The sequence below is a fragment of the Medicago truncatula genome, chromosome 3 (genome assembly GCF_003473485.1).
Source record: "Medicago truncatula cultivar Jemalong A17 chromosome 3, MtrunA17r5.0-ANR, whole genome shotgun sequence".
Taxonomy (NCBI): Eukaryota; Viridiplantae; Streptophyta; class Magnoliopsida; order Fabales; family Fabaceae; genus Medicago; species Medicago truncatula.
In genome coordinates, this window is record NC_053044.1 from 7,448,843 (window position 1) to 7,461,864 (window position 13,022).

At 33.7% G+C, this 13,022-nt stretch overlaps 1 protein-coding gene and 1 long non-coding RNA gene across 3 annotated transcripts; both read left to right on the plus strand.

The window, feature by feature from the left end:
* The first annotated feature begins 2,830 nt into the window (after positions 1 to 2,830).
* On the plus strand, positions 2,831 to 4,774 carry LOC120579485 (putative disease resistance RPP13-like protein 1). The gene has a single exon (XM_039831868.1). It carries the CDS (start codon positions 2,831 to 2,833, stop codon positions 4,772 to 4,774), a length of 1,944 nt encoding a protein of 647 aa, XP_039687802.1.
* Positions 4,775 to 4,936: 162 nt separating this feature from the next.
* LOC120579346 (uncharacterized) lies at positions 4,937 to 7,668 on the plus strand. Of its 2 annotated transcripts, XR_005645149.1 has the most exons (5): positions 4,937 to 5,165; positions 5,278 to 5,406; positions 6,288 to 6,518; positions 6,750 to 6,959; positions 7,271 to 7,668. It is a non-coding gene; the product is annotated as an uncharacterized lncRNA (long non-coding RNA). The 2 variants fall into 2 exon arrangements; XR_005645150.1 differs by lacking the exon at positions 6,288 to 6,518.
* Positions 7,669 to 13,022: the final 5,354 nt, after the last annotated feature.

The following is a 13,022-nucleotide window of genomic DNA, read 5'->3' on the forward strand; positions in this document are numbered from 1 at the left end:
ATAATTTTCTGCAAGATACATAAAAAAAAACTAAACCAACATTGATATTGAAAAACATACTGTTTATGAGTTACATGCGTTAGCGCAGTAGAAAGAGCGGACAGAGTGCCCGTCTGGACGCTAGTAATGATAATGTAAACGATTAATTTATTACAAATATTTTAATTTTTTTTATTGGTGCTACAAATATTTATTTAACTTAAAAAAGGAAAATTAAGAGTTAAAAAGTATTAGAAAAAAAGGAAAAATAAGAGTATTTACCTTACTTTCATATTTCCTTGCAAGTGATAGGAAGGTGTTATGAAGCCCGGATACGAGATACGATACGAATACAATACTGCACCGATACGAAATTTTTTCAAAAATCAAGATACGATACGGCTGAGATACGTTAATAAAAAAAATTATATATATAAATGTACAATATAATTATACCATTTTTTTAATATGAAAATATATTAACAAACAACATAACTCAGTCATAGGCTCGTAGCACATCAACATAAATATAAATAATATTGATGATTAAGAGAGTGATTATTAGCCAGTTACATACACAATATATCCAAAAAAGAGCATCATCAGTGTTATATTATATCCAAAATGAACATTGTTAGTGTTATACTATATCGATCTAAAAAAGAAACACTATAATAAAAAAAAAACACATCAGTACTCAAGAGTTAAGTTATTTTAGTTAACATTAATTGGGAAGTATCGGGGCAGATACCGGTGTAGGATAATGATCGGATACTCTTCTGATACGTATCGGGAAGTATCGGATAATTATTTTTTTTTAAAATAAAATTTAATCTTCGGATACTCTTCTAATACGTATCGGAAAGTATCGGACAGATATCAGTGCAAGATACGCAGGGGATACGGTATGTCATCCATTTTGAAGGATCGAGGGCTTTATAGGGAAGTTGTGATCCGGTGTGTGGAAAGACGCGTATATACGTCTTCAATCCGTTGATAACAAAAGGTACATCATCTCATTCATTTTCTTAACAAACCAAACTTCATCATTAATATCTTGTTGTTGTGCTTCCTCTAAGTCTATCCATATTATATATGCTCTCTCAGTTGATACCTTCATTTCATCATTGATATCTTGCATTGCTTCCTCTTAAGTTTATCTTTGGCAGATCTTTCAAGTTCTTCACTTTGTTTCTTCCACTCACTTTCAAGTAATTTCTCTCTTTGAAACTTAGTAAACACATTTTTTACTCTTTATTATTTGATTTTTTTAAGGAATACTCTTTATTTCCGTTGTTACTCAAATTTCATATTTCACATATTTTATATTTCGCTCTAAATCTTTCTACATTTCCTTGGCAGATCTCAGTTTGGTGGTTTTTTTGACAAAGATCTTAGCTTGTTTGTTCTCACACTTACAGGTAATCTCTTCCTTTGTTAACAACACTTAATCTTTCAAATTATGTTACATGATCCGTTATAGTTATAGACTTATAGTTATAGTTATATTTATATTTTTTGTAAGTAGCACACTGACAAGAGCTCAGACCTTTTTAAATATAGAAAAGTGGAGTGTTCGGAGTTTAAACTCCAGTTCATACTCATATTATGCAATATTCTTATCAATTAAGCTAAACTCACGTTGATTATTTATATTTAAGTGACCAACAACTAAGCTAAGCTGACATGAATTATTTATATTTAAGTTAATTAATATACTCCCTCCGGTCTCAAATATAAGAAAATATTCTCTTCTTAGATTCATTAAATAATTAATGTATCTGTTTTATAATGTAGATCAGATACATTAACTACTCAATAAACCTAAAAAAAGAATCTTCTTTTTTTATATTTGAGATCGGAGAGAGTATATTATAATGTTATTTTTCAGCGGTTACTTATGATAATGAGTTTTCCTAAGGGAAAAAAACTTTTTTGAGTGTAAGAAAACAATTTTGTTGTTTAAAAAAAATCAACTCTTACATATTCTCAATCATTCTAAAAGGCGATAAATTGTCTTTAGTCCACTTATTAATATTCTTTTTGGTAAGTAGCTTCATTATTCTAACGTTATTTTTTACGAACGAGTCACTAAACAATGTCTTTCAAAGATGCAATTGATACAAGAGACAATTTTTTTTTTTTTGAAAGGAATGTGATACAAGAGTTAGAGTACAAAATATTGTCCTGAATTAATAATTTTAGTATTAAATGAAGTTCAATTGGACTGTGCTTATGCAAAATATTAGTATTAATATGAAGATCAAAATATTAGTATTAATAATTTTTTCATTTACTAAATTCAAAAAAATAAAAATAATAAATTGCCCTGAATTAATAAATCTTTAATTTATTTTAGAACTCTAAATTTCATGTAAATTGTATGTATGCTTTAAGTGTTTGACAATGATATTCCAAGTTCCAACTATGTATAGAAGTTTGACGAATATTTGAAACATAATATCAAGTTTGATGAATATCACATTTTAGATAAGTTTGATTTGATGAATATTTTAAACATAATTTCATGTTATTATGAGAAAATGATCTAACTCTTTCAATGCTCAGTAAGACAAAATCTAATTTATTTCATTTTCACATTTGAAGTATTTAATAAAATCTTTTACTCCCCTCTAAAAAAAAAAAAAATCTTTTACTAGTTTCTTTAACATTCCATTATTTTAAATTTATTAGAACTCTACACTTCATGTAAAATGTATGTTTTAAGTGTTTGACATTGATATTCCAACTATGTATAGAAAGATAATTCTTGTTCTATTTTGCTTAACCGAAAATAACTAAATGATTATTGTTTTCTGAAGCTGAATGGTTTAAGATATTGGAGACCGATATGTGGCATGTATCGAAGGGTGGTGATGAAATTAACTCAGTATTGAGATTGAGTTACCATAATCTCCCTTCCAATCTAAAGCGTTGTTTTGCCTATTGTTCAATATTTCCCAAGGGTTATGAATTTGAAAAGGATGAATTGATCAAGCTTTGGATGGCAGAAGGTTTGCTGAAATGTTGCGGAAGAGACAAAAGTGAAGAAGAGTTGGGTAATGAATTCTTGGATGATCTAGAGTCCATTTCATTTTTTCAAGAACCACTATATTCATGGGGGGATAAAAGTTTTGTCATGCATGATCTTGTCAATGATTTGGCAAAATCAGAGTCCAATGAGTTTTGCTTACAAATTGAGGGTGATAGTCTGCAAGATATATCTGAAAGAACACGACATGTTTGCTGCTATCTCGATTTGGAAGATGATGTAGGAATATTGAATCACATTTCTAAGATCAAGGGATTACGCAGCTTGTTGGTATTACCACGAGACTACGGTGAAGAATGCTTCATGATAAGCAACAATTTGCAACGTGATTTATTTTCGAAACTAAAATATTTGCGGATGTTGTCGTTCTATGGTTGTGAACTCAGAGAGCTATCAGGTGAGATAGGAAATCTAAAGCTTTTGCGATATCTAAACCTGACTAAATCATTAATTGAAAGGTTGCCTGACTCAATTTGTAAGCTGTACAAATTAGAGACTCTGATACTGGAACGCTGTTCTGAATTGACTATACTCCCTTCAAAATTTTACAAACTTGTGAGTTTACGCCATCTTAATCTCAAAGGATGTAATATAAAGAAAATGCCAAAGCAGATGGGGAGTCTAAACCATCTTCAAACACTGAGTCATTTTGTTGTGGGAGAGGAGAATGGGTCTAATATTCAGGAGTTGGGTAATCTCAATCGTCTTCAAGGGGAACTTTGTATTTCAGGGATGGAACATGTCATCGATCCCGTGGATGCTGCAGGAGCAAATTTGAAAGATAAGAAACATGTAGAAGAATTAAATATGGAGTGGAGTTACAAATTCAATACCAATGGAAGAGAATCAGATGTCTTTGAGGCTCTTCAACCAAATAGCAGCTTGAAGAGGCTTATCATCTCACACTACAAAGGTAATAGGTTTGCAAATTGGATGAGGGGTTGTGATTTACCCAACTTAGTTTCAATTAGACTAACTCACTGTGCTTTATGTTCCGAGTTGCCACCACTTGGACAACTCCCTTCTCTCAAAGAGATTTCAATTTCAGGCTGTGATAAAATAAGGATCATAGGGAAAGAATTTTATGGCAATAATTCCACAAATGTTCCATTCAGATCCCTTGAAATTCTGCATTTTGATTCGATGTCGGAATGGGAGGAATGGTCACGTCTTGAAGGGTTTCCTTTGCTTAAAGAACTTTCTATAAGAAAATGTCCCAAGTTGAAAAGGGCTCTGCCTCAACACCTCCCTTCTTTGCAAAAATTGGAGATTAATGATTGCAAGATGTTGGAAGCATCAATTCCCAAGTGTGATAATATGATAGAGTTAGATATACAGAAATGTGATAGAATTTTGGTAAATGAATTGCCGACAAGTTTGAAAAGGTTATTCCTTTGTGATAATCAGTACACCGAGTTCTCCGTGGACCAAAATCTAATCAATGTTCTCTTTCTTGAAGAGTTGAAGTTGGATTTCAGAGGCTGTGTAAACTGTGCCTCTTTGGATTTACGTTGCTTTAATTCTCTAAGCTATCTTTCAATAAAAGGATGGGGCTCCTCCTCATTACCTTTTTCACTACACTTGTTCACCAAACTTCATTATCTGTATCTGCACGGTTGTCCAAAGCTGGAATCCCTTCCAATGGGTGGTTTGCCTTTCAACTTGAGGGGCCTGTCAATATACAATTGCCCAAAACTGATTGGTTCGAGAGAGGAGTGGGGTTTGTTCAACTCAATTCCTTGAAATGGTTCTACGTTGCTGATGAGTTTGAAAACGTGGAGTCCTTCCCAAAGGAGAATCTGCTGCCACCAACTCTTACTGATCTTAATGTGATAAATTGTTCAAAGCTAAGAATAATGAACAAAAAGGGTTTTCTCCACCTCAAATCTCTCCAATCCTTACATATTTACAACTGTCCTAGTCTTGAGAGCTTGCCAGAGAAGGAGGATCTACCCAACTCCCTTTCTGAATTGGATATTAGAGATTGTGGAATAATAAAGGAGAAGTATGAAAAGGAGGGAGGAGAGCGTTGGCATACAATTTGTCACACCCCGAATGTGTGGATTGACCACATTAAGCAGAAATGAGATGTTATGGGTCCCACTTTTGTGGTCAAATCTTTTTGGTTCGAAAGGTACGAACATATTATTAACCAAACCATTGCATCAAATCTCTTCGTAATTCTTCTTAATTTTATTTCCCTTTTTTATATTCTTATTTTTTCTGACTTCAATTTATTTTCCCAGGCTAAGAGGATTTTGCGTTTGGAATGGTGTGAACAGTGGTGGCAATTTATTTTTGAGGGTATTCTGGTAAATGATGACTGTGGTCTTTTACCCAAATGGAGTTCGCAACAAATATTTTTTCCTCTTCAGGTGAATTACTCCCTATGTGCATGTTTGGATTAACCGAGCTACTACCTCCGTCCCTAATTATAAGACCCTTTTGGAAAAAAAATTTGTCCCTTTTTATAAGACCCCTTTGCTATTTCCAACTACATTAATTATTTCTTTACATACATGCCTCTATTAAATATACATATTTTTCTTCAATCAACAATAAATAACATGTTAAAAACATAAATCATCTCTCTCTTAAAGGATAAAATTGTAAAAACAATACTAATTACAAACATATTTAATACAAATATCCACTATTATAATTCCCGTTATTTTTTCAAAAGGGTCCTATAATTAGGGACGGAGGTAGTATTCTCTACTAAAGGGACAATTCCTTAGTACACAAATTCCTTCAAATAGTTTTATTTCTGTTTTTCTTTTGTTAACTACTCCTCCATCACATAATATTTGTAAAATTTTGTTTTAAAATTAATGTTACTTTCTACTTATTAATGGTGATTTTGCTCTATAGGCCCCCTAGATTGCTCAACCTCTAAAATAATCCAATTGGGATTTACGTTCTGATCCAAAGAAACATAGATCGGGTCATAACTCTCGATAAATTTTGTGCAATACGGAGTTAAGATCTGTTAAATCTGAGGGTCCAATGCGAGAGGCATATAAAACAATTCCTTAATAATCACCTTTCCTCTGTCACATGATTATTTGTCATATTTTAACATAAATTATCTGGTTTTCTTGTTGATACTTTCAACTGGCTATGTTATATTTGTGTTATATGCCAAATATAGATCATCATAAGTTTTGCAAGCATGGAACTTCTAGAGTCTCTAATTTCTGTACCGAATTAATGAAATTATTCAAAACATTTCATGACATTCTTCATTTTCAAGTAGGAGACTTCATCGGATTCAGAGGGCATCATCACCCGTTCCAAAAAGGGTATTTCAAAGCCAAAAGTTTTAGAACCTTAGTTGTCCAGGGAATGTCTTCTTTTGCTCCTGTGTAAAAGGGTTTCAGCAGGAAAAAGAATAATAGGTTGCAACAAGCTAACAGTACAAACACAAATGGAATTCAAACTCATTTTTAAAAAGAGTTTCCCAAAGACATCGCCAAGTATTTTAAGAGTATGTTCAGTTTTCTCATTGCCTTTGGGATTGCTCTTTGTTTTAGCTAGCTTAGGTTATACTTTTTCTTTTGTTTAATTTCTGCACTCTGGCTGTATAAGGGTTCAAGCGCTTATACAGTTGAATAGAAATTTCTCTACACACTTTCATTTCTTGATTTATGGTGAAAAATAGACTGCCTGCCACTCTACAAAAGTCCTCTGACCCATGTGTGGACTGTGTTCTCTTCAGATTGGTAGATGCTGATTCTGCTGGTGAGACACTCCCAACCAATTCATCATCAGTGGCAAGGAGAGATTGCAGTTGAAGAACAAAGTAACTGCAAGAGCTTGTCCTCTCTTAACAGCCAAGTTTTCTAAATCAGCTTCTTCTGTTTTCTAACCTCCCGGACGTTTATGGAAAATCCAATACCTTTTCATGAATGCCTGTAATTATCATAAGGTAAGTTTCAATCATTTATCTCTTGGAGACTTGGCTAATTGCTGCACAGTTTTAAAAAATTCATATGGATCTTTGTATGTCGGAACTTAATGCATTGAATGTGTATTTTGATTGGACTAAATCTTTATTATATAAATTTTTCCATTTATAAATGCTCTATTTTTTGTTGTATAAAATACATGCAAAAGCTTATGTGCATGCTTTTATCAATTCATGGATACATCCGCTGATGAGATAATTACTTGAAAAATCCTTCTGGTTACACTTTAAAGAAAGCCTATGAACCAAAATGTTGCTACGATATGTTGTAGGTTTGGATAAAGCAATAGGATACTGTGATGCTTATGGAAAGATGCCATGTTTGCTTCAAGTCGTCGACAATATGGTTTCAATTTCAAATCTCTCGCTGAATTAAAGACTGATGAAAAAAGAACAAATTGAACACTTGCCTAAGTTCTCAAAGTGATAAGAATCGGAGGAAAGATCAGTAGATGATGATAAAGAAACATTCAAAGTTCAAAGAGGGTATCATAGTTTGTTGTGTGATGGCGACTGGGGGGTACGGTTCAGGGGTGATGTTGTAATCTGGACAAGCGTTTATGCACAAGTTGTGCATTGTAAACCTTAATCTTTCACTCATGATAAAAAGGAACAGCAGCTGCTTTGCAGTCGGAGACGTAGGCAATATTGGCCGAATTTCGTTACCAAACATCGTGTGTTCATTATTTACTTTTTCTTTAATCTTTTGATTTTTGAACGGGTTTGCTGTTCTAACATACTTATGGGCGACATGCCATGTTAACGTTGGTAGGGAAACCAATATAAACAGTCATATTCCTCTTAAATCTTTTTCTTCGCTCCATTGTTCTCTAATTGTGTTGTTGTAATCATCTCTATTCAGTAATACAAATCTTGTTTCAGTTTTAATCAGTCTCTATGTTACACAAGTACTTTAACTACATGCTGCTACATTTTATGTGCTTGTATAACAAAATGGTCATGACAGAAATTATAAACAAGAGCTTTAATTTTCTTTAATATTATTTAAAGAAATAGCAAGGCATGCACATTTGCAACAAAGAAAATTCCGGTCTTTGTTTATTTCATCCAAAGCTGATTTGGATTCAACACAGAGCCTCATGATCTTGACGCGGACAAGGGAAGAGGCTGACACTGTGTGAATTTCATCTATTACAATGGTTTGTATTCAAGCACTTTAATGGAACATATTTGACTTACTTTCGTAAAGGTCATATGAAACTATGTTTCAAAGTTTTCTGCAACAAATCTACTAGCACAATTCCTTCTTGCTATTCTCATGACTATGTGTCCCGTCTTTTTTAGTCTATTTAACGTTAATTATCTGCTTTTCTTTTGTGTCTGCCCAGAAAACATGAGACTTGAGGATGCCATTTGGGCTTTTACGGTGATTTTCATTTTGTTCTGTTTTATGCTTTAACGTTTGAATGTTTCGATGTCAAAGGTCCTTCCTTTGTGAATTATCTATGCATAGTACTTTTCTTGAGCTTTTGTGCTTTCCGTCTCTGAAAACAAAGTATCTGTGTTAGGAGTTGCCTGTTTCTTTTATTACCTTCAAGCTATGAAACCTCAATACAGACATCTTACACGACACTAACACTGACACAAAGAAACCGATAATAATTTGAGAGAATGGGAAGCATAGATTATAACCACATGTGATGGCGTTGGACACCGACACGCTTTGTACTCTGAATATGCTTTCAATACGCTTTGTGACGAAATTACTATTATTATATAATACATAAATTGAATCATTTTTAAATTATGACGCTTTTTTGACTTGCTAGGCAAACTTTAATGAAAATATTTTTTGTAGCTCTTAAGTTGGGTTGACCAATGCTACCTCCATACCTGGGTGTCTCTACAGCTGAGAGATATCAAATAGCCTCAGGTATCAACTATGCATCAGGTTCATGTGGAATCTTAAACTCAACAAGAAACGTAAGAAATTATTTTACACTGCTTTATATAATTCAATTTAAAAATATTGGTCACTAACCATATATATATATATTATTTTATGTCAAAGGGTGAATGCTTGTCATTGGACAAACAAATTGAGTATTTCACCTCAACTGTGACAAATGATCTTTCAAGAAACTTTCGAAGCAAGGCAAAATTGAGTCATTACTTATCTAAATCTATATTCCTTTTATCCATTGGTTCCAATGATTACATTCTCAATTATTTTAAAGAAATGGGAATCAACCAAAACAGCAATCCTGATTAATTTGCAAAGTATCTTCTTGAGCAACTTGTTTCGAATATAAAGGTAAACTTATGTTTGATGACTTATCATTATGAAGAAGGAAAGTTTTAACATATACTAGTACACAATTTTTTTTTGGCTTAAATATAAAGATTATCACTTTTATATCCCTCAAACATTTTCCCTTATTAATCTCTAGTTTATATTATTAATCTCCATTTTTTGTTTGAAAGATTCTAACTGCAAAACTCACACACTTTAAGTGTTGAAAAATGGATAATTAAATGTTCGAATTTGTGTCGCAACATATCAAATATCCATATAGATGAAATAATGTTACATATATAAAATACCAACTAAAATTAAAGAGAACAACACTTGATGTTTAAGTTTGGCTTCTATAATATTTATGGATGAAATTTGAACCGATCTTCATGGTATACGTTCTAATTTTTTGTCACTAATTCAATTTTTATGTATAAGAGCTTATCCTATTTGTGTTTATGTATAAGCTATGTCAATGACAAAAGATGGAATAAAGATGAATTGTTTTTGTATAAGCTATCCTAGAGAGCTTATGAAAATAAGCTGAAAACAGTTTGTGGCTATGTTATAGACTGTTTTCATAAGGTCTAACAAACGGTTTCAGAAGTTGATATGTCAATAGATAAAATCATATAAACTGATCTAAACAGATCCTAAGAAGAGAGATAAATCAATTTTGGAAATGTATTTGCTTTGAAAAAGAAGGAAATGATATGCCACTGGTCTTTCATGATTCCTTTTGGCTTAAGTTCTCCTCAATTCTATACTTCCATTGATTATTTTGGCTTTGTTTTGTTACTGAGAATGTTTCTTAATTATAGGGATAAAGACTTATGATTTTCTTTTATTTTTTATCAACAAACAAGAGATTTCAAATGTGTTTTATGAATATGTTAATAGATTCACAAGAGTTTTATGCCAATATATTGAAACGTTTTAAATGATTGTTTCTTCTAGAGATTTTAATAAATTTGAATTTTTTATCTTACTCAAATTATAGCACTAGCAGATATCCTAATATGTAAAGCATTATCCCTTTGCCACATGAAACATAGTGCTCTTCTGAATCTGCCCTTCTTGAAAAAGAAGCTGAATATCCCAAAATGACTTCGGTCGTTCCTTATGGAATTTAAATGATAAAAATTTGTTTAGGAAATAAAATGTTAAGGAAAAAGATTTTGAAGCTTGATTGGATTTCTCTTAACATATAATTATCTCACTGCCACAAAATCTTTATGTAAAGACATTTAAATCGAGACTTCTTATGAAATGCTAAGAAAGCTATATTCCTACTAAGCTATGATTAGTTGATAACTTTTTACCAGATATTATTAAAGAAGTGTAGCAATAATAAGAATTTATGTATCAATTTCATTTTCATTCGGTTTTAACAATAAACACTACAAGGAACATTGCCTTTTGCCAGGGGCAAAATCCCTGTCAAAATGACAAAATCCCTGGCAAACGGGACATTTGTGAGGGAAAAAACGAGGGGCAGATGGCCTGGCAAAAGCGCTCATCGCAAACACTTTGCCAGGGGCTACACCCCTGGCAGAAAAACGAGGGGCTGAACCCCTGGCAAATCGCGCCACTTTCTCCCTGGCAGAACCCCTGGCATGTTCCGTCACTTTTGTCTGCAGCTTTCCTGCACCTCTGACCACGACTGACGGCTTGACTGACGGCTCTGACCGAAGTGACAACTGATTTCAGCAAAAAACGAGGGACATGCGAGGGGTTTAACCCCTGGCAAATGTCCTTATTTTTTTAAAAAAAATATTATTTTATGAAAACGAATTTTTTTAATTAATTTTAATTAATTAATAAAATATATTTAAATTAATTTAAAAATCGATTTTTTTAATTAAAATATATATATTTAAAAAAATTAATTTTTTTTTAAAACACAATTAAATGCATATAAATAAAGTTTAATCACACAAACACTAATAAGTCTAATTAAAATGCATGAAATAGAAAGTGTACTTAATAATATTACAAACCGTGCAGGAAAATAAATATTGTGCCGGGAAGAATGGAAAACCTCCCAAAATCATACAAACCATAACATAATAGTAAAGAAAACACACAACAAGCATCATAAGCATCAATCATCCATCTCGAGGTCGTCGACATCATCATCCTCTTCGCCCTCACCATACAGTTCATAGGGGTCGTCCGCATCATCATCACACACTGGAGGTGCCCTCACACTCTCTCGGCTTCCACTTTGTTGCCCAACACCTTGCTCATTCATATTCCAGCCTTGCTCTTGCCTAAATGTGTCCAACTGAGAATCTAGGAATTCTCGTTGCTTCCTAACCACCTCATGGATCAGCTCCTGTTGGGTTTGCATATGGGCAGCAAGCTGTTCTTGAGTCAACCTAGTGATCAGATCCCGGATTTCTGGAGTGAGCTTAGGTTGCCGAGAAGAACCCTCCCCAGCATTAAGGGTCAACTTTAGAGTGGTAGCAACACCCTTGCGGTAGTTTCCAGCTAAGTTTCCTGCACCGTACAATCGCCCCTTCTTCTTCTCACCAACAACTTTCGTCCATGCACGAAGTGTGAGAGCTTCATCAACAGAGCATCCACGGGAGAGCGCCTCTGATAGGTGACGATCATACTCCTCCTAAAATAAATAAGAATAAAATAGTTAAAGATAAATAAACATTAACAAAAAATTATAACCACTAATTAATAAAATTAATTAAAATACACTTATGTAACAATTACCTGGCATATCTTGGAGCGATCATCAACATACTGGCCTGATCGATATGTGTGGGTCTTCTTGTGGAGCTCATTTATGTATGGCTCCCTACCCAGCTTCTTTGCCTAATTGACAAGAAACACAATTATTAAGTAGTTAGTAAAACATTAAACTATATTTAACCACAAAATATTTAAAAACATACATTCTATAAAATTAATTAACAGAGTTATTATTTTTAATTACCAGTCGACGGGCATGCTCTGCTGTGCTTATGCAGCCTCCCGTGTGGATGCATCCCCCTTTCTCTGATGCTCTGTTCTTCTTTGCCTTCTCTGATTTCGTCTTAAACTCTGGACTCCCCCAATAGTCCACCAACTGCCTCATAAGTGGCTCCCCGATCCAGTAGGGCCTCTTTCCAGCAGTCTCGTGACGAAGTCGGACATGTCGCAACATGTCGGAGAGGCGGGCAGAAGCTCTAATGTGAAAGTTCCTCCTTATCTGAGCATAGTACTTGGGGTTCCAGGTACACTTCATCTGCATATTTGTTAACATATTTTAGGAAATTAGTAAATTATAACATATGTGCAGATAAGTTAAAATATATTATGATATGTATTAATGTTACCTCAAAAAGACCAAACCATGCATCCTTTTCATCATCTGGGATATCACCATAAGTCTTCCAAAATCCATGAAACCTTCCCTGGATGATGTCTCTAATGGCACTGGCGGCTGGCTTGCAGGCCATGAAACTACAAACAATGAAAACTCATATAGTTAAACATTACATAAATTTATAACAATATACATATTGAACAAAAATACATAAAGACTTACGAGTTCCCGCTAGGCACAATGATGTAACGCTCTTGTTCATCTTGCGGATAATCTGCCATCTCCTCATTATCATCATCAGCACCCTGTTGGGGCGGGGGTTGTTGATGTTGGGGTGGTGGGGGTTGTTGATGTTGAGGGATCATAAAGCCGGTCTGCCCATGAGGAAATGATGGTGGAGGAGGCAACTGGTAACCTGTAGGGAGGATAAAACCAACAGGTG